Below are 24713 nucleotides of genomic sequence, written 5' to 3' on the forward strand. Positions count from 1 at the left end.
AGCGTTACTGCCACATAACTGCTGCTGGATGGTGGATCCCACCATGAAGTACAACCTTCACCAGTCGTCGTCGTCATCGACGAACTTGAGACGCCGCTACATTTGACTTCTTCGAGCCGTGAAACAGTGACTGCTATCTGACTGCCTGATCCGGTGCCGCTAGCACCTGCCACCGATTCTATGGTTCAGGTCAAGCTCTAAGTTAGTGTCCTGAACTAATAAAGTCCCTTTGCCGGAGAGTACCCTCTTGTTGCCGGGAATTCTTTCCTTCACCAGCAGATGGCGGGCTAGCAATATATTGAAAGTTGAAACTTTGTCGTGTAAACGCACGAGAGTCAGGGCAATCTTCTACATTCCCGTAGGTATCTGCGTAGACCGAGTATTACGTGTAGACCGACCTTTAAGAATGCTTGACGATGCCTGAACTTACTAAGTATTGATAAAATATCGCAGACGTATTCCATAGATCACATTTTCCCCTCTTCTTGTTGTAATGTTATGTTGCATCTTTGATTCAGATTGCGGTTGAAGTGCGATTTGCTGTGGTGGGAAAGGTATTCCGGTGTAAGGGAGTTTCTTGTTTCTTTATTCATCTCTCGAAAAAAAATAAAAAATGCTGATCAAAGTGAAAGTAAGCTATTTTTTAAATTTCTTATAGAGTTTCTTCACTCTTTAACTTCAGTCATAGCATTTAATAACTTTGTGTTTATTTCCATGTTCGGCGTGAAGACATTGACGGGAAAGGAAGTAAGTATCGTATTCTTTCATAATGTACCTTAGAATATCGTGGTATACATTTCATACATGCTACGAACATCATACTTTTGCTATGTCCTGTAGTTGACTACAGAATTGTTTGACATTATTTATACCGATTTTGTCATAAACTAAACAATATACAAGAATGCAGGAACGTACTCGTTATCTGGCTAATAACTATTTCTCTGAATCTGTCCCTGCATGCCCAGATTGAAATAGATATTGAACCAACTGATAAAGTTGAGAGAATAAAGGAACGCGTTGAAGAAAAGGAGGGAATACCACCGCAGCAACAGAGATTGATCTTCTCAGGAAAACAAATGTAAGTAAATATACCACTAACGTTCCCTATTTTCATTGTATATTTCACCTGATTGTTCAGAAACCCCCGCTTGTCATTGATACGTAAAGTTATACATTAATGCCAATTGCATGTTACCTCACAAAAAAAGCTATTGCTATAAGCCATACGATTTGTTAATCTGTTGTCGTTTATTTTGAAATTCAGGAATATTTGTTTTATTACAACTGTCGGCCATTGCGTCGCAGATGAGTTCAGTAAACGATCGTGTATTAAATGTTTTTATGTTGACATGTTCCATATGATAGTGTGAAATGATAGTGAACCATGAACATTAGCCTGACATATTGTGGTGGTGATTGTTCTGACGTATGATACGATGTTAACAGGGTACAGACGATTAGTAATGAAGACCAAATGTGTGTTGCTGAGGTATTGACAGTGAAGAGAGCAACACACATAAGTACAAACAGTCAGGAGCAATCAGTGCTTAAAGTTGTGACATGCAGGCAGGTTTACAGTGATGTAGTTAAAATACTAAATCACATATATTTTTATTAATCCACGTGAACAATCATTGACCAGTTCTTATCGCCGCAGAACGCGATCACAAATGTGTAATGGGTAAAGAGATTGTTGTATTACACATCTGTATTATAGGTGTTGCGCAAGTGGGCCTTGCGTTTCACTTTGTTGAAAATTTCAATTTTATGTGAAGATATTTGAAGTGCAGGTAATTGCAGTAAGTCTGTGACATGCTAATAACGTGACACCTCTGGTACGAACAAGTTGTAGCTATGGATTACATTTACACCATTGTAAGAATCTTAGGAGCATGACAATTGCATAAATAGTGAATATTTTGTCACCACTTTTTTTCTGTGGGTTACATAGGCCTACTTGAATGTATCAAGGTACACACTTCAGTGCAGATAATTCAAAAGTCGTTTTGAGCAAGTAAAACTATAGAACAAGTAGCTAAGTCAATTATATTTTGTTAATTGGGTTCCAAAATACACCTAACTTGTTCATTGTCAGTTCAGAAACGTACCCTCTTGACTGTTTTCAGCTAATGTAAGAAATATCATTTTCTAACACTAGTTTCAGTAGCTAGGGGATTCATTGTTAAATGAGAGTTGAAAATGGCCTTTGCTGGAATATGCATCACTGTATTTTAGCTTCACTGTTATTGCAATGGCTGAATTTTGCCCTAAAACGACAAACTTTTCTAATTTGGACCTGCAGTTGAGCACATAAGACTCAAATGTGTATGTACTTCAAAATCAGGTTTTGTTTTGGAATCTGTGCTTTTCTAAGTCTCACATCTTTTGGAGTAGATGTTGCATAATTCTGAGGGTTAAAGTGCACGTATAGTGTTTGGTAGTTCTTCCGCTGCGTGTTGGCAGTTTGTTTTCGTTGGTCATAGCCATTCTGGTGACTGCATATAGTTGCCAGTGAGATTCACTGACTTTGGTAACATGTTTCGGCAGGATATATGAATTGACTACTACAGTTTTTGACATGGGACAATGCAAGACTGACTATTACTGATCTGCCTGTTACTGATTATAATGTTGGTTACTGTTTTCTGTATGAATTTATTGCATGTTTCTTGGAACATGGCAGAATTTCTTGGGGTATTGATAGGTATTCCAATGTTGTAGTCTGGTTGTGAGATGGTGAAGCCAGCACATGTGACTAGAGGAGACCTGGCTTTCGTGACACACAGAACAGTAGCGTAACCCAATGATCATTTCGAAAATTTTGTGGGGTATTTTTCAAAAGGTTGTCGTTACATAGGAACCTAATAGTACACATTTTACAGAATATTCTGTTTTATATGACAACATTCTGCACAGTATCATCCAGTCCATCATGCCACCACGTAATTTCGTACATTTTATGTCATGACTACATTTATAGAACATTATTTTCTCTTTGTTTCCGCCACCTTATTTAATCATCTGACTCATCATTCATAGTGTCCAGTTCCCGTTATTCCCAACTCGCACTTAACAACCACAGCACACAACAGAAAAGTCACTGACACTGTTAATGTTTACCATTCAGAGACTGCATTAGTCAGTACAAAGAGGATTGTTGCTACTTGACTATTTCCTTGCATATTCATATTCATCTCACACACACACACACACACACACACACAGATATATGTGTGTGTGCGCTTGTGTGTGTGTGTGTGTGTGTGTGTGTGTGTGTGCGTGCGATTGTATACCTGTCCTTTTTTCCCTCCAAGGTAAGTCTTTCCGCTCCCGGGATTGGAATGACTCCTTACCCTCTCCCTTAAAACCCAAATCCTTTCGTCTTTCCCTCTCCTTCCCTCTTTCCTGATGAGGCAACCGTTGGTTGCGAAAGCTTGAATTTTGTGTGTATGTTTGTGTTTGTGTGTCTATTGACCTGCCATCGCTTTTGTTTGGTAAGTCTCATCATCTTTCTTATATTCCAGCACACATCCTCAACACCATCTATAGCCCTCTCATTGTGAGAATCAGCAAGGAAGGTCCAATCGCTATGCAGATTAAAAACCTCCTCCACCAAACATAACCTTGAGAGTACATATCTATTTTCAAACTGTACAACACATACATGCAAATAGTATCTAAATTTGGAAATTTTTCCTTGGGTCACTTGTTAATAGCATCAAGAAATGTCACAGCTGATACTAGTCATCCCTTACAATACCATATGACAGCTTTATGTTTTCTTTGAGCCAAGCACACTGTAAAGGTGGTCATGTGCCTCAGAATTCCAGTGTACAGGCTGTATTTCATCTTGGTACGTTGTTGGAAAATATATTCCTAGTAGGCCCTATAACTTGCCTTCTCCCAACTTTCTCCTTCTAGTTCCCAAAATAATTAGCCTTTTCTTATGAAACAATGGACATTAAATGAAAATACGTTCCCGAATCTCATTCAAGATTTTCAGTGGAGCTGTGTTCTTTCCATCCCCGCTTGGGGTTCCCACCAACTTCCATCCAATGCTTCCAGATGTTGTTTTTTTTTCTTCTCAGCATTGTAATCTTAAGGACTTATTATGTTGAGAACATCTTAAACATTGTCCTATCACACATTATCTATTCTCAGTACTGCAAGACATTTTACTTAGTTCTCTAGGATTTGTTGGAAAATTCAGTGTTGCAGCTAGCAGAGATTATTAAGAAATTGTTGCACCTGGCAATCTAGTGGTAAAGTGTATGCCTGGAAACTGAAAGGTCTCGGGTTGAAATCCTGGCTGAAGCATCTGACATTTCAGTCTCTCATTAACATAACCTTCACACCTCAGTGATATGAAGATCACCAGAAACGACATGTGATTGTTCTGTGTGAAACTGCAGGTGCCCTTTCCCATGTAAGATTAGTGGGGCAAGTTACAGACATCTAAAGTACCACAGTGATGTGCAGCTGGAAGAATTGCACCAGGCCTGTGACGCACACTGAATCAGCATTACTATTGTTGTTCATATAAAGGTATTAAAATTGGCATGATGTTAGTATACATAGATGTTATGAAGTCTAACATGTCCAAGGATTATATGTATGGAATGTTAGGGTTAACAGAAACGTCCAATTCTACCTGTCTGCTTTGACCAGTGATGTCACCAATAATGCAGAAATGACCATTCACAACTACTCCCATATCGCGACTGATGTCATAACGTAAACATGACAACAAATACAAAAATAGATCAAAAAACCATCAAATATATGTTCCTCCAAATATATAATGAAATATAATGAAACTAATGGGACAAGCGAGAGAAATTGGGGTTTTTTTGGGTGGGGCAAACTAAAAATACACACGCCACCAAACCAAATGACAAAAATAATAAAACGACCACAACCTTCCCAATATCAACTAAAAACAATATGCACCGCAATCGAACGCTTCCCTTGACCTATGTAAGTAAAGAGAAAATACTGATACTAAATCATGAAACCCAAAACTACAACCACATCCACAATCATCACTATCTCAAAAAGCACAACAGAACAACAAAATTGGAATTGAACACTTCCCTTGACCTATATAGGTCAACAGCAATTACCGATACCACACTATAAGTCTCAAAACTTTCACCCTCACCACACTTACCGTATTTACTCGAATCTAAGCCGCACCTGAAAAATGAGACTCAAAATAAAGGGGGAAAAAAAATTCCCTAATCTAAGCCGCACCGGAAATTTGAGACTCGAAATTCAAGGGGAGAGTAAAGTTTTAGGCCGCACCTCCAAATCGAAACAAAGTTGGTCCATTGTAATATGAGACACAATTTAGGTCGAATGAATGACGATACAGCTACAGTAGTTTGGTTCGAGTCGTAAGCTTAGCAGTTAAGCTTTACCAGGTAGCCATTGCTATGCGTCAGGCGCTCCGTCCGTATTTATACGGGTACCCTTCCTTTTTCACGTGCTTCGTCTGGTTTGAATCGATTGCTTATTTTGCTTTGATCTGATAAGTGCTGTTTTCTTTGTTATAGGTGTTTGTGTCGCTCTAAGCTGAAAATGCATTACTGTACTGTGTCACGCATTGTTTGTCGCCTTCTGATAGTGCGTGTTTACGGCCTGTCGCCGCTCGCGGCATGGCTTGCCTTTGTGCGCGCTACCGCCGCTTACAGTTCAAAAAAAGAGAGAGTAATCATCTCATTAGCGAAACAATGGCAAGAGACTGCTATTTGTTGTTACTTACACTGCTGCTTTCTCTGATAATGGTCAACAAGAACCAAGTAATAGACTGCGTATGATAGAACATGTTCTGAACGAGAGTTAGGCGAAAATGTTTCTCCGTTTGAAAATCTTTGCGGCCGCTTCTTTAGTACATCAAATTCTGCACAGAAATTAGTCATCTTAGAATTAAAAATCTAGTCAGTTGCCTTGCTTCATTTCTGACTGTATCACTATTAGGCATAAGAATAATATGAATATAAACATGACACGATACGTATATTCTTCCGCGTTTGCTGTTGTCCCACTCTAGTTTCGTAGTTTATTAGGCAGGCAGGATTTAAGTGAGATAGCAGCAAACACAAAAGAATACATGACAAAATGTTGATATTCGTATTATTCCTATGGTGAAGAGAATACTGCATGCGATTCACATTTCATCAGGTTCCTATTAGCAACCATCTCTTCTCACAGGTACGAAAAAATTCAGAAAGTAGAGTTGGTCATATTGACAAACATCCCAAACAGTCTTGCATGTCGGATTTTCGTAGTACATTGAAATTCTGCTACATTCGAAGATGAACAATACGGAATTTGTATTTACTTCGTTGGATAATGTATGAAAGTGCAGTGGTGGAAACTCGGGGCGGAGAAAAACAGCTCGTCTTCCACTTATTTTTTTTTTTTTTTTTTAATGATGCGGGGGTTTTGGCGCCAGTATTTATCTTTGTGCATACAAAGTATGCCTGTGTAGCGCTACATATATTCGACGGCAGAAGTTAGTTCTGGCGGCACTTACCAATATTTTTCAGAACTTCCACTTGCTTTGCACTCGATTCTAAGCCGCAGGCGGCTTTTTGGATTACAAAAACCGGAAAAAAGTGCGGCTTAGATTCGAGTAGATACGGTAATCCATCCACAAACATATAAACACCTAGAAAATCAAAATTAGAATCGAACACTTCTCTCCACATATAGCCGTCCGTGATCTGAGACGCTGGAACTTTAGTAAGCCTCATTTCTTCACGACACACTGAACTCTTCACGACTTCAGCCAACAGGCCGAATAGCTGATGAAATTTTATTAGAGACAACACACTGTCCCCCATCATCTCCGACAACCAAAAACTGTTGACCTTGTCAGTCGTATCCACACCTACAAAAGACATAAACCAATGTGATTTACCAAAATTCAAACATGATGAACAGGAAAAAAAACTACAATAACGTCGACATAACAAAACCAAAATCGTTAACTCACTGAAAAATATTCTGCTGAAAGCACAGGCACCACCGATACCATGCACCTGCAATGCTACCGCGCAAGTGAACCCAATACGCTACATAACATGCTAACCATAAACACACCACCAGAGAGAACCACCGACCACAACAATACGCCACCTATAAACACGCTACACATGCAAACTAAACCAAAAACATTACCCTAACACACAAACACACCACCAGAGAGCACCACCAATCATATCAAAATTACACCTACAAACACGCCACTCTCACCAATTAAACTCTGCACTGTCGTGCCATCACACGCCACAACAGCCTTACGTCACAGGTCAAAGCCGACAGGTGGAATCAGACGCTTTGGTTAACCTGAATGTTACATGAATTTAAGTACTGACCTTAATGAGTTTAGGAAGAGCTGTTCTCAAATCTAACCCCCTGCCCCCACCAGACTGTTGTGGATTCCTTTAACAGCTCTTCACAAGGACAGTGTGTATTTGTATGACTATAAGAAGGTGGCACTTGATTAGGACAGCAGGCATCTATTTTCTTGCTTTATCTTTGTCTTCTCTTATTGTCAGTACCGTTTAGGCATTTCAGTGGTGGCATAGAAAGTGAAGGCACGGCCTGTGGGGAAGGGGGGGCAGTGAATGTTATGAATTAATGTGTAGATAAGACTGCCCTGTGGTGTTTTCTTTTCCCCACCAAGGCAGTGAACATCTGAAGGTGCTCACATCTGATGATTGAAACCAGTAGTGGAGCAAATAATACGCAAAATGTGGCAGTTTCATCTGTGCATTATCTCACTGTAAGGTTTACCTGATCCCTCCACATTTCTTCTATTTCATTTCTCACCTCTTTGTTGTTCATGCTCTGCTTTGGTCACTTCTGTTCTTTTTTGGCTCATCCCTCAGCTTTTTTTCAATTTATGAAGGTAATTCTGTGATCCTGTTTGGTAAAAGTAAAATTTAATGTGCAAACATGGATCTGTACAAGTTGCTTCTGGATTCATGCTGTTTCCTTTTGCAGAGTAGTGCAGAGCCATTATAGTTTACATTAGGTGTTTACCGGTCTCTTAATGAGAGTCCAGTAGCTTCTTAGCCGTTGGCTTCTATGAAACCTACATCGGTTTGTGGTAATCTCGGAACAAATAATTAACACCAATTTCTTTGTTAAATGTGCATAAACATTTTTGTTGATAGTAGATTCTATCAATAGTATTCCCATTTGTAGCATTTAATGAATTGTTGTGCTATGAGCATCCAAAGGAAGAATTTGAGTAAACTGTAAAATTACAAGGAAAGCTATTGGCTGGCCAGTACTTACCTTCAGAAGGGGAAACGCCAGTACTACCAACAGATGGATAACCACAGGAAACTATTCGTCAGGGTGAGGGTTCAAGAGGGTTAGACAGATGCAGTAGGCCACTCGGGCCTCGACCTGTAGTCAGAATGAGGGGAGACAAAACTAAAGCTACTGTCATAGATAGCGTTTTGTTGTGGTTCAGTGAGCATGCTGTTTGTCCCTGCAAGTTTTATTCAGTAACTAATAAAGAATTATAAACTTCTGCATTATATTTTACCTTGTTTAAGTCAATACAGAACTACAGTTACATAATTTGTGGCACTGTGAAGACCCATATTTCTTACGTATCTATTGCTTCATCACAATACTCAGTATAACAGTGTCATTCCACAGGAAGGTGACGTATTTCAGGAATCATCCCCACCTCTCCATCGCTGATTCAAATGAAATAGTGCATATATGTTCCCTATAGCTGGAAACTAATTTGTGTCAAATTTTGAGCTAAAGATTTAAAAAATTCAAGGCTTTAGGCGGATTTCAATAAATGGTTGCAAAATGTTAAGCCAGCTCTTCAACAGTTTTGGACAACTTTAAGGCTGCTGGATATTGAAAGTAATCGAGAGATGTCAGGGTTTGGAAAATATCATGACAATTTTTCAACCCAGTAAGTCTGCAGAGAAGTACTTATCAGATGTACTGAACTACAGAACTTATTTAAGAATATTTTAGAAGTTATTAATATATGAACAGGTCACTATTTTTTATTAAATTCTTGCATACTTTGCTAACTATTTTTCCTAGGTTTGATGCAACAATGTTACTTTTGGGTGCCATAATTTTTTATATTTACATGACTTGAGAGAAATGCAGGTCTGTGACAACTGGGCATTGAATTACTTCTTCGACTTACCAGATGTGTTTCCTTGCCAACCCAAATTGTCAACTTGGCGCACTCTACACATGCAGCATCCACCACCATTATCCTAAGTGCTCGCAGCCTTATCTGATTCCTGCAAGAGTTTGGACGTAGTGTTCACCCGCACTAAAGTTATCATTACCATCAAGGTGCATGGAAATTGGAAACGGCCTATATCTCACTTACAGAAATATATTTCAAGTACTAGATGCAGTTGTTCCCAGGTGCACACTGACTAATGTGTGCAGCATTTTAATATCTACAATAAAAACAGAAGTGTTTTGTTTACTAAGCAGCTCGAAGATTTTGTACCATAAAAGGTTAAAATTTTGCTTATGACAAATGAAACCAGATGATGGCCGTGACTTACCACCTCTGACAATAGGTGGTGTAGACAATCCAGAGTGCCAGTTAGCCTGTTATTAGTGATTGTAAAAAGAAACCTGATTCACTGAGACAGTTCCAATCTGACCAACACACTCTTTTGAAACCGTCAATATGCTTAAAAGAATTTATTATATGCTTATTTCTATTTGACGTATTGCAAAAGCGCTACTGTAATCCATTTGCAAAAGCAAATCAGATGAATTAAGGAAACTCACAAAAATTATTCCTGACTTGCCAGAATGAGTTTTGCAAACTCCTTGCTGCTGTTATTCTCCTCAGTGTCTTCAAGATTAATTAACAAACAGAAAGCGGAGAAAGTGCTAGCTCACATCTTGGCCATTCTCCTCCAAAAGCTGTATTCGTAGCCAGATTAATTAATGTAACTACTAAGCATTTTTTAAGTTTCTTGGAAAAATGTGCTTGTTAAAATGTTGGAACCCAAATGTTTCATAGTTGTATCTTAAAGCTCATTTTTTAACCATATATAGAGGTCTCCAAAACAAACAGAACATTTTCTAATACAAAACACACGCTCTTTCTTATGAAATAGAAATAAAGTAAATAGGCAGTGAAAATATTTAGCAGTAAGACATGAAAGTATGCAAGATATTTCATAAACAAGATTTTGATGGCATCCAGAATGAATTTTCACTCTGCAGTTAAGCTCATGTGCATTGATTTGAAACTTTCTGGCAGTTTAAAACTGTGTACTGGACTGAGAGGAAGGTAGGAGACAAGGCAATGCTGGGGTCTGTGCGTCGTGCTCGGATAAATTATTAGAGTACTTTCCTGTGAAACACAAGGTTCCCAGGTTTCAATCCCAGTCCAGCACACAATATTTGGCATGAAGTGTTAATTTTTTTGATTGCATGTTTACATATTAACTTCTAAAATACTCACAAATAAACTGCTTCAGTTATGGAGGGTTGATAACAAGTAGGTTCTCTGTGGAGTTGCTAAAGATCAATCAATATATTTTGTGAATAATTTGGCTAATTTCATTTAAAATCATCCAAAAATAAAGCAGCATCTTCACATGAATGGTGAAAAATTCGTGTTAGAAAGTACATAACGAAAGAGGATTAAAGCAAAGTAATTTTTCTCGAATTTTTAATCAAAACTAGTTTAAAGGCCCTTTTGAACTATTCATCATTTTCTCAAACTGGTGTCAAGAGACAAGATGGGTTATAAATTTGTAACCACTATAACTTTATTTATGAATCTGTTTTATTCAATTTAGCATCATTAGAAAGATAAAAGTTCAATTATTAAAATGCTGGAATGATGCATAAAAATGAAATTTTGTTATGAAGATTGTTTCCAAAGAATTTTTTTCCCCTCCAAATTCTAGGGTTTCCCCCGTGCCACCACCAGCAAAATCCTAAGTCTCACGTAGTTAATTTTTGTTTCATACAATGCCTGTTACAATACTTTCCAGCATAAAAAAGTCAGATGTGACCTCTGTTTAGGGATTTAAACTGAAATAGTATAAAGTAATTAACTAGCTTAGTTTTGTTACTTTTTGGTACAGCAAATGATCAATCCACATGAAATACATCCATGACATTTCTAAAAACTATTTATGCTTTTAAACAAGTTACCAGTGGAGAATATTCCCAGACCTGAAAGTATGTAAGCAACTGGTGCTTGTGCTTTCCATAAGGGATCTGGCAAACATCAGCATGAAGAGAGCACAAAGAAATTGATTAGACACAGTTTCATTAAAAGGGTTACATTATGACAACTGTTACAATTTTCTCTTTGTAATTATTCGTTGCATCATCTCCCAGAATATTGAGCATTTCTCTGGGGACACTATATAAATGTAAAACATGCTATGCACTGTTCTTTAAATTTCACAATAAACAGATAAGTCAATATGTTACTACAAGGAGCTAATGACAGAGGCAAGTATGCAGATTCTGGCTTTTACTGCATAAAATAAAGGAGTAAAATTTGAGGAGCCGTCCACACTCTTTATCTAAAAGTGTCATAACACCTGCCAAAAAGCATTATGGAAACCTAATGTGGTGGAGCATCTGGTTTCTATATTCAGTGATGAAACAGTGTTTCTCATCTTGATTTAGGAAAAAGTAATCAGATTTTAGACCTAACCATAACATTAAGTGCCAGAGTATGAACAAACCGAATTTTTCAGAGAAAAATGTATTGCTTTATAAATGATTTAATACTTTGTAAGTTTTCCGTAAAATAAGTGAAACATAAAATACATTTTATTGACGCTTGTAAACAGTTGCTGCAGATTTCATAAAACGTACGAAAAGGTCTTTTTCTCCACTCCACTTCTGCCTCCACAGATATTCGAATACGTATTTAACATATTACTGCACTGGTTACGCCCATTTAACATCCTTTTTATCGTCGACCAGGTGTTTTCTTTTATGTTATGTGCACCTGTTTGAGGGATCTTGAATGTTAATTTATCGTTCACAATCAAATGCTTGAAACTTTCGTCCTCTAAACACTTGTAAGAACTAAAACACTGAGAAATAACTATCGTTCCTGGAAGAATAAATTCCTTTATGACATTAAAGAGCACAGTTTTCGTCCGTTTAGCGGCAACTTTAAAAAAACACTTGTGTGTCCCTCTTTGTATTCCCGCGAATATCCACCTTCCTGTGCCTTTATTCCCTTTAACAAATTTCCTCCTTCCAAGGATTGCTTCGTCGATTTCCACAATCACGCCTTCTCCGCCAAGTTTTTCTCCTTCTCTGAGACACATTTCTACGCACACTTCCCTACACAAGTGTTTCCACTCAACCACAGTCTTCCTCGATAACTTAAGTTCATCAACGATGAAAACATTTCTACATCGTTTGACCCAGAGATACGTCATCTTCAAAATCGTGATGAGACTTAGTTTGCTTCCCAAAAACCATGTGTTATTTCGGACACTGCAGCTGATTCTGTGGTCATTCTTTTTGCATCCCCACAGAACCCCATCACGATGTTTTGTACGGCCAATTAGCGTCATTGGTTCACCACACTTGATGCATTTTCTTTCTTGGTCAAGGAAACCACTCGACATGCACCACTTCACTACGTCACCACCTTTGAAACCCATAATGACCAGGTCACTAAAATGAAGAGTCTTGTGCGCCTTAGCTGAACACCGACTGGGTGGGATAAATTGTATTTTGCGACCTGAAGATTCAGACGCATGCTGTCTGTTGTGGTGTTTCTCATTGGTTACTTAAGGTTCGTATGAGCAGTTGCCAGCGGGCTCGTGCGCATGTGCAGAGCTGAATTCGCGTATGAGCAGTGCCTTCCTCCCGCTTCTGGCTACTTGGAGCGTGGCTGTTTGGTGTATGAGCAGTAGCAGCAAGCAGCCAGAAGCTACCCGGAGAAATTTTCCTGGCGCGCCCAAGCTGCCTGATCCGCGCATGCGCAGAGCAAGCTGAGTTATAGTGGGGGGTCCTTCCCCACGTGACCCATGGCCGTGTCTTCGTTTACAGCTCACACGTCAAATGAAAACAAAACAGATTTCTGTGGCTGGGAGCCATCATGTGAATTAATATACGTTCTCATAACCATGAATTACCATTTAGTTGTGTCTGTCTTTTCTTTTCTCAGGGTGAGGCAATATGATGACACAGAAGCTGAAAATGATTTAAAACATAGTTTGGAACCCCACTCATGATGGTAATATGGTGGAACTAATGGCAACAAATAGACCTTACCTTTTGACGATGTCCACATCGAAACTGGTATCAGTGAACAGCAGTTGGGGCAACAATGATTACCAAAGTAGAGGGGGCCTTGATGCTCTTTGACAGGTTCGTGCTTGGCTACCATGGGGCTCCAGTCATGGAGCAGCTTTTCCCTTCCATGCTGCATGTCTGTCCTCTTGCTGTTCTTTTTCCCCCTTCCTTGGGAAACATGTCTGGGCTTCTCTCTCTCTCTCTCTCTCTCTCTCTCTCTCTCTCTCTCTCTGTCTCTTTCTCTTTCTTTCTTCCTTTCTTTCTTTTTCTTTTTTTTATGTATTTGCATTTTCAGTAGTCAGTATCAGAATACTCTCCATTGTTCTTTGTTCCTTTTTCCTTTCTTTGTTCACCTTCACCAATCCTTCCTCTACTATAGTGTTTGCAGTTTTTCTTTTTCCTTCCTGCGTGCTCCTGACAGCCAGCCCACACTTCTGATCAGGTAACTGGGTCGGCAGGTAGGGTTTGCACATATCCCCTGGTACAGGCCAGTCCCAGGGAGAGGTGATCGCCTGAGCTGCTACCTTCCCAAATTGCTGATTGATTCCTCTGTCAGGTGTTTGGGAGGTGTGAAGAATCACCTAAGGCAGGTGCTCCCCCTTCTGATGGGGGCTCCCAGTTGGAAGGAGCTTGCCATTGGAGACGCTGGCAATTACGGGGGAATTTCTCTCTTCTTCACAGTCAGTGGCTATGAAACGCAAACGGATTGAGGCTAACGATTCAAAGACCCTCCCAGCTGCACCAATGGTCCTTGTGGTTTCATGTACTGAAGACGGTCAGTCCTTCTCTACAATCATTCCATTTATTATTCGGAAAAGTGTTGATGCAATTTCAGGCCCTGTGAAATCCTGCTCTCGTTTATGCAATGGCCTTACGCTTTTGGAGACTATTTCTGATTCTCAAGCACACCAACAGCTTGCAGCTTTGCTCCTCACCAACTCGAAGACCCTCTTCAACGGTGTCACTTGATACCCTCACCCGGCAATCCTCCGTGTCACCAGTGCACACTACCAACCGATTTTGTGCTCTGGACTCTGCAGGCCATCAGTCGGAGAATGCTGATGCTTCTGTAGATCTCATGGAGCAGGATCCTCCTGCCTCTGTGCCCTGTAGCAGCGAGTCTTCAAAGGCTGGTTCTCGGCAGATGCCAAGGTGACACTCCTTCTTTCTTTTGTCATCTTGACTCTCGTCCAGTGGAATTCTGGCAATGCTCAATCCAGCAATGATGATTTTCGGCTGCTCTTAGAATTGCAGCCCACTTGTTCTCTACCATCGGGTAACAAAATTGTGTCCTCAAGACCGTTTTCAGCTCTTGCATTTCTTCCCAGTCTGTTGAGGACGGCATTCCATCTCAGTGGGGGAATCATGCTGCTCATACGGGATGACGTTCATAGTCAACCCATCTCCCTGACTACCAACCTTCAAGCTGTTGCAGTTCGCCTTTTCCTTCCTCACTTGACATTTCCTCTTTTTACCTTTTACATCTCTCTGTCATTTGGTGTCTCCATGGCAGACTTCCTTCAGCTTATTGAACAGCTACCTCACACCTTTCAGCTGCTCGCTGGCTTTAATGTGCACCATCCCCTTTGGTGTTCTCCCAGAAGCTGTCAGAGAGGTGCTCTCTTGGCTGATTTTCTCAGTCAACTTAATCTCTTCTGCCTTAACACAGGAGCACCCATGTTCCTTTCAGACTCCATGCACATTCTATTCCCATTTGGACCTATCCTTCTGCACAGCCCAGTGTGCCCATCGTCTCGAGTAGCCCGTTGTCTCTGATGTGCACTCGAGCGATCATTTCCCGTGTGCTATCCATTTGCTGCTTCCTATCACACCTACATGCACACCCAAATGGCAGCTTACTAAGGCTGACTGAAGGCTTTACCCCTCTGTGCCGACCTTCAACGAACAACATTTCCCCAGTTGTGATGACCGGGTAGAATATCTTAAAAACGTTATCCTTACCACTGCAAAACATTCCATTCTTCACACTTCCTCTTTATCACTCTGTGTCCTGGTCCCCTTGTGCACTGAGGCACAATGCAATTCACTGGCAGAAACATGCTGTCTGTGTTTTTAACCATCATTCTATATGGCAAACTGGATTCATTATAAGAAGTAGCGTGCACAGTGTCGTTGCATTCTTCGGGATAGCAAAAAAGCTAGCGGGATTTCATTCACTAGTTCTTTTGACAATTCCACTCCTTCTGACGGCTCTCTGTGACCAAGATCCATTCCCCAATTTCCGGCCATACAGTACCAGACAGTGTCGTCGTGGATCCTAAAGCTATCACCAACACCTTGGGCCACCATTTTGTGGAGATTAAGAGCTGCTCCCACTATCGCCCTGACTTCTCCTCCATCGCAAACGAGTGGAGGCGGCTTGGCCAATACCCTTCCCTTCTCAGAATTGAGAGTGCTACAATACCGCCTTTACTATGAGGGGGCTAGATCGTGCTCTCACTTCATCCTGATCCTCCACCACAGGCTCAGATGATGTTAACATTCAGATTTTGCAGCACCTTTCTCTTGTGGGCAAGCACTTTCTGCATCATATGTACAACCACACCTGGGAAGAGGGCACGTTTTTCAGATGCTAAACCCGGTAAGGACAAACACCTTCCTTCTAGCTATTGCCCTCATTCTCCCACCAGCTGTGTTTGCAAGGTGAAGTTACATATGATTCATGCCCAGATGGTATGGTGGCTCGAGTCTTGCTGTGGGAACAGTCTTCGTCCCCACTCATGAGATTTCATCTTGATTTTTCATCAGGGCACTGATGACCGTGATTCGAGCGCCCCCTCAACCCACTCATCGTCGTCATCCTCATTATCATCATAGAGTCTCGCAATTTACTAATCACTGCATAGTGTGGATTTCGAATGCACCATTCTGCAGTTGACTGTCTCATCACTTTGTCCACCCATCTCGTGAATGATTTTCTGCATGAATCCCAGACTGTGGCCATGTTTTTCGATTTGGAGGAAGTGTATGATATCTGCTGGAGGCCTGGTATCCTCTGTACTCTCCGTGTGTGGGTTTCCGTAGCTGCCTGCTCCATTTCCTTCAGGAATTTTTAAAAGATGGAGTTTTCAAGGCACATGTGGGTTTTACCTTGTCAGACACCTTTATCCAAGAAATGTGTTTCTCGGTCCAATCCAGAGCACAGTCCTCTTCACTGTCGCCATGAACCCTACAATGGCCTGTCTCCCACCAGGCATCTTCAGCTCCCGCCTAGTCGATGACTTTGCCATCTATTGCAGTTCTCCACGGACTTGGCTCCTTGAGCGGGATCTTCGGCGATGTCTCGATCATCGTTACTTATGGAGCATCGACAATGGCTTTCACTTTTCCACTGAAAAAAATGTTTGTATGAATTTCTGGTGATGCAGTTGGTTTCTTCCACCATCCTTACATCTTGGGCCTGTTGCTCTTCCGCTCATTGAGACTACGAAATTCCTGGGGCTTGTGCTCGATAGGAAACTTTCTTGGTCCTCTCACAAATCTTACCTGGTAGCCTGCTGTACACGGTCCCTCAGTGCCCTGCATGTCCTCAGTCGTACTTCCGGGGGAGCAGATTGAACCACCCTCCTACATTTGTACCGGGCCTTTGTCCATTCGAAACTAGAGTATGGTGTTTCATTTACGCATCTGCATGTCCGTCCCTCTTACACCATCTCAATAGTATCCACCATTGTGACATCAGTTTGGCCACTAGCGCCTTTTACACTAGCCCGGTTGAGTTTGTATGCAGAAGCTGCTGAACTACTGCTGTCGCACTGCCGTGACTTTATCCTCAGCAGATACGCATGCCATTCGTCTGCCATGCCTGGCCGCCCATCCTATGCCCGCATCCCTTGTCTCTGTTACCTCCTGGAGCTAGCTTTCAGCTCATGCTCCAGCAGCTTAACTTCACACTTCCTGCAACATTCCCAGTAGATGTAAACTCTTCACCAGCTTGGCTTCGTGCAGTGGCCTGTGTTCACCTTGGGCTTCATTCACTTTCTAAGGAGACTACTCCAGCCTCACTCTATCGCCTTCAGTTTCATAACCTTTACACAGATCTTTTCGACAGTATCTTTGTGTACGATGATGGCTCTCAGACTGACCTTGGTGTCATGTGTGCCTTCGTCATTGACGCAAATGTTTTTTGGTATTGGCTTCCAGAACACTGCTCAGTATTTACAGTAGAGCTCTTTGCCCTGTATCAGGTCATGCAGTACATATGGTGGCATAGACTTTTTAATTGTCATCTGCTCCGCCTCTCTGTGTGCTGTACACTGTCCATTCCTCAGTGTAACTGGTCCAGGAAAGCTGTTACTTGCTCACTCTCGATGGAGCAACTGTGATGTTTAAGTGGGTATCTGTTCACATTGGTCTCATGGGAAATGAGGCTGCTGACTCTGCTGCCAAGGCTGCAATCCTCGTACCTGAGTGTGCTAGTTCTTACATTCCCTCCAATGATCACTGTGTTGCCATCTGTCAGGAGCTGGAGTCACATTGGTATCACCCCTGGTCCTCCTTTCATGGGTTCTCTCTCAGCAGCTAGGATGACCTCCTTGCAGCCCTCTGGCCATGAGGAGATCATTTTAGCTAGGTTGCGAATCAGGCACTGCCTTTTTAGCCATCACCATTTAAGTGGTGTTCCCCCACCATTTAGTACTCATTGCGTTCGAGCTTAGACGGTCCACCATTTGCTGACAGAATGCCCCTTTTTCAACCACTTAAGTTCTCATTTGTGTTTGCTGTCTGAATTATCGACCGTTTTAGCAAACGATGCCAGGACTGTCGACCACGTTTTACTTTTTATCTGTCATAGTAATATGACCTTAGTTTCTCTGTGGCACATTTTATAGACCTTCCTCCACGTCCCTGATTTTAGCTGTCTCCTCTTCCAATGATTGGAATTAACGTGTAGTCGTTTGTGATCTACAGTTCTGACATGGCTTCATATGACCCTAGTTGCCTATGCAACCAAAACAAACAAAACGCAGTACAAAGAACAACAAAAACAAGCAGAAAGTTATACATTTTCAGTAAACTACATAAAAAATCGGTAGTGTCATAAATCACTGAAGAACTTGAAACTTTCAGCACAGGGCAGGAGTATGTAGAGGAACTGTGGTTGAAATTTAAAAGAATAATTGACATAGATATTGACTGACTGGATAGATATGTACCCAGTACAACAGTTCATAATGGAGGGGACCTTCCATATATATATATATATATATATATATATATATATATAAAAAGACTAATGCATTATAGGTGAAAAACAAAGCATAGGACTATAGACAGACATGCCAAATGAAATGTTTGGCTGTCAAGAGAGCAATGCTTGGTGACTTCAATGACTACTGTAGCAGAATATTGTCAATTGACTTTTCATAAAATCCAAAGAAATTCTGGTCTTATGTAAAAGTTGTTAGAGGCACCAGAATTAGTATCCGGTCCCTTGTGAATGAGACAGGAACTGAAATTGAGGGTAACAAAGAAAATCTAAAATGCTCACTTTCATTTTTAAATATTCACTTAGAATTGAAAATCCAAGAGAATGACCCCATTTTAATCCTCATTACTGAAAAGGTGAGTGAAATAAGTTTCAGTGTAAGTGGTGTTGAGAAAAAGCTGAAATTGTCTAAACTGAACAAAGCTCCAGGGCATGGAATCTCTGTCAGATACTACACTGAATTTGTGGCACAGTTAGCCCCTCGTCTAACTATAATCTGTTGTAGATCCCTTGAACAAAAAACCATGCTCCATAGTTGGAAGAAAGCACAGGGTGTAAAACGAAGTTCACACTCATCTATGGGAAGTGTAGAAATAGTGATCCACAAAACTACTGTCCAATGTGCTTGACATTGATTTATTGTAGAATCCTAAACATATTTGTATTTCAAACATAATGAATTACCTCTTCAATGTCAACCAACATGAATTTGAAAACATCAATCATGTGAAAACCAAATTGCAACTTTTTTCACAAATCACTGAAAGCTTTGGATCAAGACAGTCAGGTATATGTATTTCTTGATTTCCGAAAAGCTTTTGACTCGGTATCACACAAATGTTTATTGCCAAAAGTTCAATCGTATGGGTATCAAGTGAAATTTGTGACTGTATTGAGGGCTTTGTGGCAGGGATCCTGCAGCATTTAATCTTGGATGGAGAGTCTTCATTGGATGTAGAAATAAATTCAGTTGTGATCCATGGAAGTGTTTTGGGACCCGTGCTATTTGTGTTGTATATTAATGACCTTGTGGACGATATTAATAGTAACCTCAACTTTTTTTGCAGGTGATGCAGTTATCTGCAATGAAGTATTGTTTGAAAGAAGCTGCATAACTATTTAGTCAGATCTTGATAAGATTTCAAAATGACTCGAAGATAGGCAACTTGCTCTAATTGTTGAGAAATGTAAAATTGTGCACTTCACAAAACGAAGAGAGGTAGTATCCTATGACTAAAATATCAGTGAGTCACAGATGTAATCGGCCAACTCTAACCAATACCTGGGTGTAGGGATATGAAATGGTTTGATAATGTAGGCTCAGTCAGGGTAAAGCAGGTAGTAAACTTTGCTTTATTGGTAGAACACTGGAGGAATGCAATCAGTTTACAAAGGACATTGCTTACAAATCACTTGTGTGGCCAGTTTTAGGTTCTTGCTCATGTATGTGGAACCCATACCAGAGGGGAGTGACATGGGATATTGAACATATACAGAGAAGGGCAACATTAATGATCACAGGTTTGTTTGACCTGTGGGAAAGTGTCATAGAGATGCTGAAGAAACTGAACTGGCAGACTCCTGTAGGTGGTGGTGGTGGTGGTGGTGGTGGTGGTGCAGTCTGAAATCTGGTTTGATGCAGCTTTCCATGCTATTCTATCCTGTGTGAGTGTCTTCACCTGCGAATAACTACTGCAACCTGTGTGTCTCCGAATCTGCTTACGTTGTTCATCTCGTAGTCTCCCTTTACAATTTATATCCCCCCCCCCCCCCCCCCCACACACACACACACACACACACACACACACACACACACACACACTCACTTCCCTCCCAGCACTAAACTGGTGATCCCTTGGTGTCTCAGAATCTGTCCTATCAACTGATCGCTTCTGTTGGTCATGTTGTACCATAAATTTCTTGTCTTCCCAATTCTATTTAGTACCTCCTCATAGTTACATCACTTACCCATTGAATCTCCTGCTTTCTTCTGTAGCAGCACATTTCAAAAGCATCTGTTCTCTTTTTGTCCAAACTATTTATTGTCTATGTTTCTCTTTCATACATGGTTATACTCCAGACAAACACTTTCATAAAAGACTTCTTAAATCCATAATTGATGTTAGCAGATATCTGTTCAGTGGAAATGCTTTTCTTACCATTGCCAGTTTACATTTTAGATTCTCTCTGCTTTGGCAATCATCAGTTACGGATTTAAATGTATCATTTCCTAATCAGATTCCCTTAGTATCACCTGATTTAAATCTACTACATTCCATTATCCTTGTTTCGCTTTTGTTGTTGTTCGTCTTATATCCTCCTTCCAAGACACTGTCCAACTGCTCTTCAAAGTCCTCAGCCATCTCTGACAGAAGTACAATATCAACAGGAAACTTCAAAGTTTTTATTTCTTCTCGCTGGACTTTAATGACTACTCCAAATTTTTCTTTGTTTTCCTTTACTACTTGCTCAGTGTATGTATTGAATAACATTGTTGATAGGCTACAACCCTATCTCACTCAGTTTTCAACCACTGCCTCCTTTTCATCCAAGACCACGTCCACATCTTGGGCAAAGCCTACTGATAGACACAGCAGGTGCACATTGACTTTCTTTCCAGCCCTGAACGTTATTTCCCCTAATGGTTTCCATTAATGCGTCTTAACATTGGAGCTCCCAATAAGTAGCAACCCCCTGCACTATGTGCCTCCTAGGACCCTGCTGAAGGAACAGCCACCTTTCCACCCGCAGGGCAAAAAGGCAAGACCAGTCAGTCAGTGTCCACATTGGCCCTCTGCCTCAAGCAACGCACATGTTACCAGATGAAGCAAAGCTACATTTGCCTATGTAATTACTTTCCAGTAAAACCTTTTGTTTTCGTGTAAAAATATTAAAAACATTATTTTGGGATTTGTGCATATTCTTTATTATGCATTCATTCTCATATGATTTTGAGGAAATTATTTTGTTAAAAAGATTTTTTTTTTTAAATCTTATAGTGTGACATCACAGCTTCATAATGAAATGTTCTTTTCGGTGTTGCCAATAGTTATTTTGTCTCTTCGAAGTAAAGTAAAATGCCACTTACATTTTGAAAAGTTTGCAGTGAAACATATAGTCACTTGCCATTTTACGTTTGGTATGTTTCGTGGCATGCATTGCTATCTATGAAATATAGCTAACATGCCAGAAATTGTTTTTGATTCAGAGGGACAGCCATAACTCCTCATTTTCGAGAAAAAACACGAGATATATTGCAAGTTATCCGTGACAAGGTTTGCACGTAAGTGTCACATGCAAGGCTATTGCTTTCTTATAATCAGAGTGCAGATCTACCACATGTCTCTCTTTTTCATATGCTACCGGTACTGGTCGACACTAGAAATGAAAAACCTTACTAAAATGAAAAGATACTGGGACTCGTCAGCTGATGTTTAGTGTGTGTTTTTTCCAATCTATGCTCCCTGATTTAAACAAACTTTGTGACAGGCTCAAAAGAATTATTAAAGTTAAATTCCTGTTATTCTGAATGAGCAGCTGGACAAAGCCGAGGACACCACCTCGGGATTTCCATTATCATGGGCTGCTTCCATTGCTTGATCAAAATCGTCCACCCTTTCGCAGAGTTCACCACCCACTGCGACTTTAACAGTGGTGACTGATCTGTCTTCAAATCCAGCAATGTTTGTTCTTAATATTCCTCAAGCTGAATCATATACTACTATGCAAAATTAAACAGTTTCGGAAATACTATCGTACATCTATTAATAACTATTAGCTATGTATTTACTAAATTGAATGATGTTCCGTATTAGGTGGTTTTACTAAAAATAAACTTTTCATAGCAGCAATTGTAACATCACTCTTTAACACTTGCACCACTTACCATATTATAATGAATAGTTTCTCAGTAGAAGTGGCAAGTTGAAAATTTCTGTCTTGCTTTGTCAAAATAGCTGGTACTAAGTGCTCCAAAAATAGGAAACTGTCTGGACTCATTCTGTAGAATTTGTGTTCTTTGTGGGAGAGCTTATGAGAAACCACAGCTGAACTATTTTTGATATTTATAGCATTTTACAGGTGCACCATGTACATCCTTATCTCTGTAATTTTTGTTCTTTAAATAAAAAGAGGGGGGTAAAGGAAAACATACAAAAGATTATTCTTTGAAACTTGGAAAAAATGTAAAAAGTGTAGTTTATTTAATGTACTTAATTGTCCATGTTGTGAGAAAATAATGAATACACATCAATTTTTGCTTGTCATGCCCAAATAAATATGTTCAGTTGAATACTTGTAGCTTTGACAACTTACATTGTATCTGTCGTTTCAGGAATGATGAAAAGACTGCACAAGACTACAAGGTCCAAGGAGGTTCAGTTCTACATTTGGTACTGGCACTCCGGGGTGGTGCAGAAGCTTAAATATCTTCTATGATGGTGGAAATGTATGGAATTTAACGCTGAGAAAGACTGTTATGGTGAACTCACCCATAATGAGAATTAAGTTTTTATGTAATGGCAATATGGAGAAAGTGTAAACCTACTTGTACCATGTTCAGTTTTCTTGGAACAGTGCATGCTATATTTGCCTTAAAATTGCAGACAGCCCACCTGGTAACAGAAATTTGTATTTCTCCTGAAACACATTAAAATTTATTTTGGAATATTATGAAAACTTTATAGTCCAGAATATTTGAACTGAGTTTTAATAATTTTAATAACTAATTATTTCAAATGTTCATAGCTTTTATGTGAAAAAGAATGGGAGAACATTCTTTGGTTGTATATAAAGCTGTTTGTATATATTTATTAATTACTTTTTATTTTTAAATGCTCTGTTTTGCATTTAATGTATGATCTGGAGAAAAGATTTAGTACAGACAAAACCAAAATTCGTTGTTGAAAATATTAGTTATCCCATAATGACCACTTTTCAAAAGTGTAAAGTTGTTAATTAAAATTAATTCTTAAAATGTATTGGTTAATTTTTTTCATATCTAAAGCATGTTGGTGACTGAAAGAGTGTTGAAACATGAACTGATGTTCAGAAGGTAATATTAGTGAAGTAGTATGCTCCAAATACTATATTATGATACCATCATCAAACCTCAATATAATTACAGTTCCCAGCGTAGTTTGAAAAATTTGGTAGTGAATCTCAAATAGTTGAGTATAAAGTTGTAGTATGGAACATTCAGGACAAAATGTTATCAGGTAATCTTTTAATTTATATTAGGTAACCTGCTTTACCCATTAATGTCATAATATTTTTAATTATTTGCTGATAAGTTTCCTTCCATGATATGTTTAACTGTCCATATTGCGCAGGTAAAGTTACATGCATTCTGCTCAAACTGCAATTGCACTTAGTGCTAGGATGATACCTTTGAAGAGAATACAATCAGATTCCTTCCTTGTCTTTACTCTGTGCTCAGTCTCGGGTGGTCTTATTCTTGATGTGATGATGAACATTAGCTTTCTTTTTGCATTTGTGCTTGGGGGATCTGCAGCCACTTGGCACTGATTCAGTAATGAGAGAAACACTATAACTTATTGTATATTCAAATAGATTTTGTCATTGCAATTTAATAATAGCTGCAAGATCTAGTAAATTTCAAGTGTTTTATGAGAGTATGTTCTTTGGGGCGAACAACATAAAACCTTCTAATACCTAAGTGGCATGCCAGTATTGACTGGAAACTGATAAAATAGTATTTTCCAATATCTTTTGGAGATGAACGTTATTTTGAGGTTCCAGTGTAGAAATGACAGTTGAAAGGTGATTCTGTATGTGTCAAATTCCGATTGGCTGTCTCAGTATCCTGCATTTTCCCTAAATCACTTTAGGCAAATTGAGAGTCATTGGTAATGCGGTTCAGTTCTTTTTACAGTTGGCTGTGAAATTAGTGGAGTGACAAGTACTTTTCTACTATTAGCTTTTTCGCATCAGCTGAGTTATTACTAGTCAGGACTGTGTGCTAGTATTTATGAGCTTGGTAGGTTTAATGATCACTTAAGTACCAATATGCTAGCTTGACGGTCACCAATGTACCATTTATCATTAACCATTTTAAGTGAATCTTATACACTGACTTTAATACTGGAGTAAATGATTTTTATATTACATGTCCATTATAATTATCCAGGCTGTTATGCTGTGGTCG

At 39.7% G+C, this 24713-nt stretch overlaps 1 protein-coding gene across 1 annotated transcript; it reads left to right on the top strand.

The window, feature by feature from the left end:
• The first annotated feature begins 482 nt into the window (after window positions 1–482).
• Window positions 483–23478, top strand: LOC126161766 (NEDD8). Its single transcript, XM_049917822.1, has 4 exons — window positions 483–631; window positions 730–747; window positions 969–1081; window positions 22881–23478. Exons 1-4 carry the CDS (start codon window positions 614–616, stop codon window positions 22969–22971), a joined length of 240 nt encoding a protein of 79 aa, XP_049773779.1. The 5' UTR covers window positions 483–613; the 3' UTR covers window positions 22972–23478.
• The last annotated feature ends 1235 nt before the right edge of the window (window positions 23479–24713 follow it).

The sequence above is a fragment of the Schistocerca cancellata genome, chromosome 2 (genome assembly GCF_023864275.1).
Source record: "Schistocerca cancellata isolate TAMUIC-IGC-003103 chromosome 2, iqSchCanc2.1, whole genome shotgun sequence".
NCBI classification, from domain to species: Eukaryota; Metazoa; Arthropoda; class Insecta; order Orthoptera; family Acrididae; genus Schistocerca; species Schistocerca cancellata.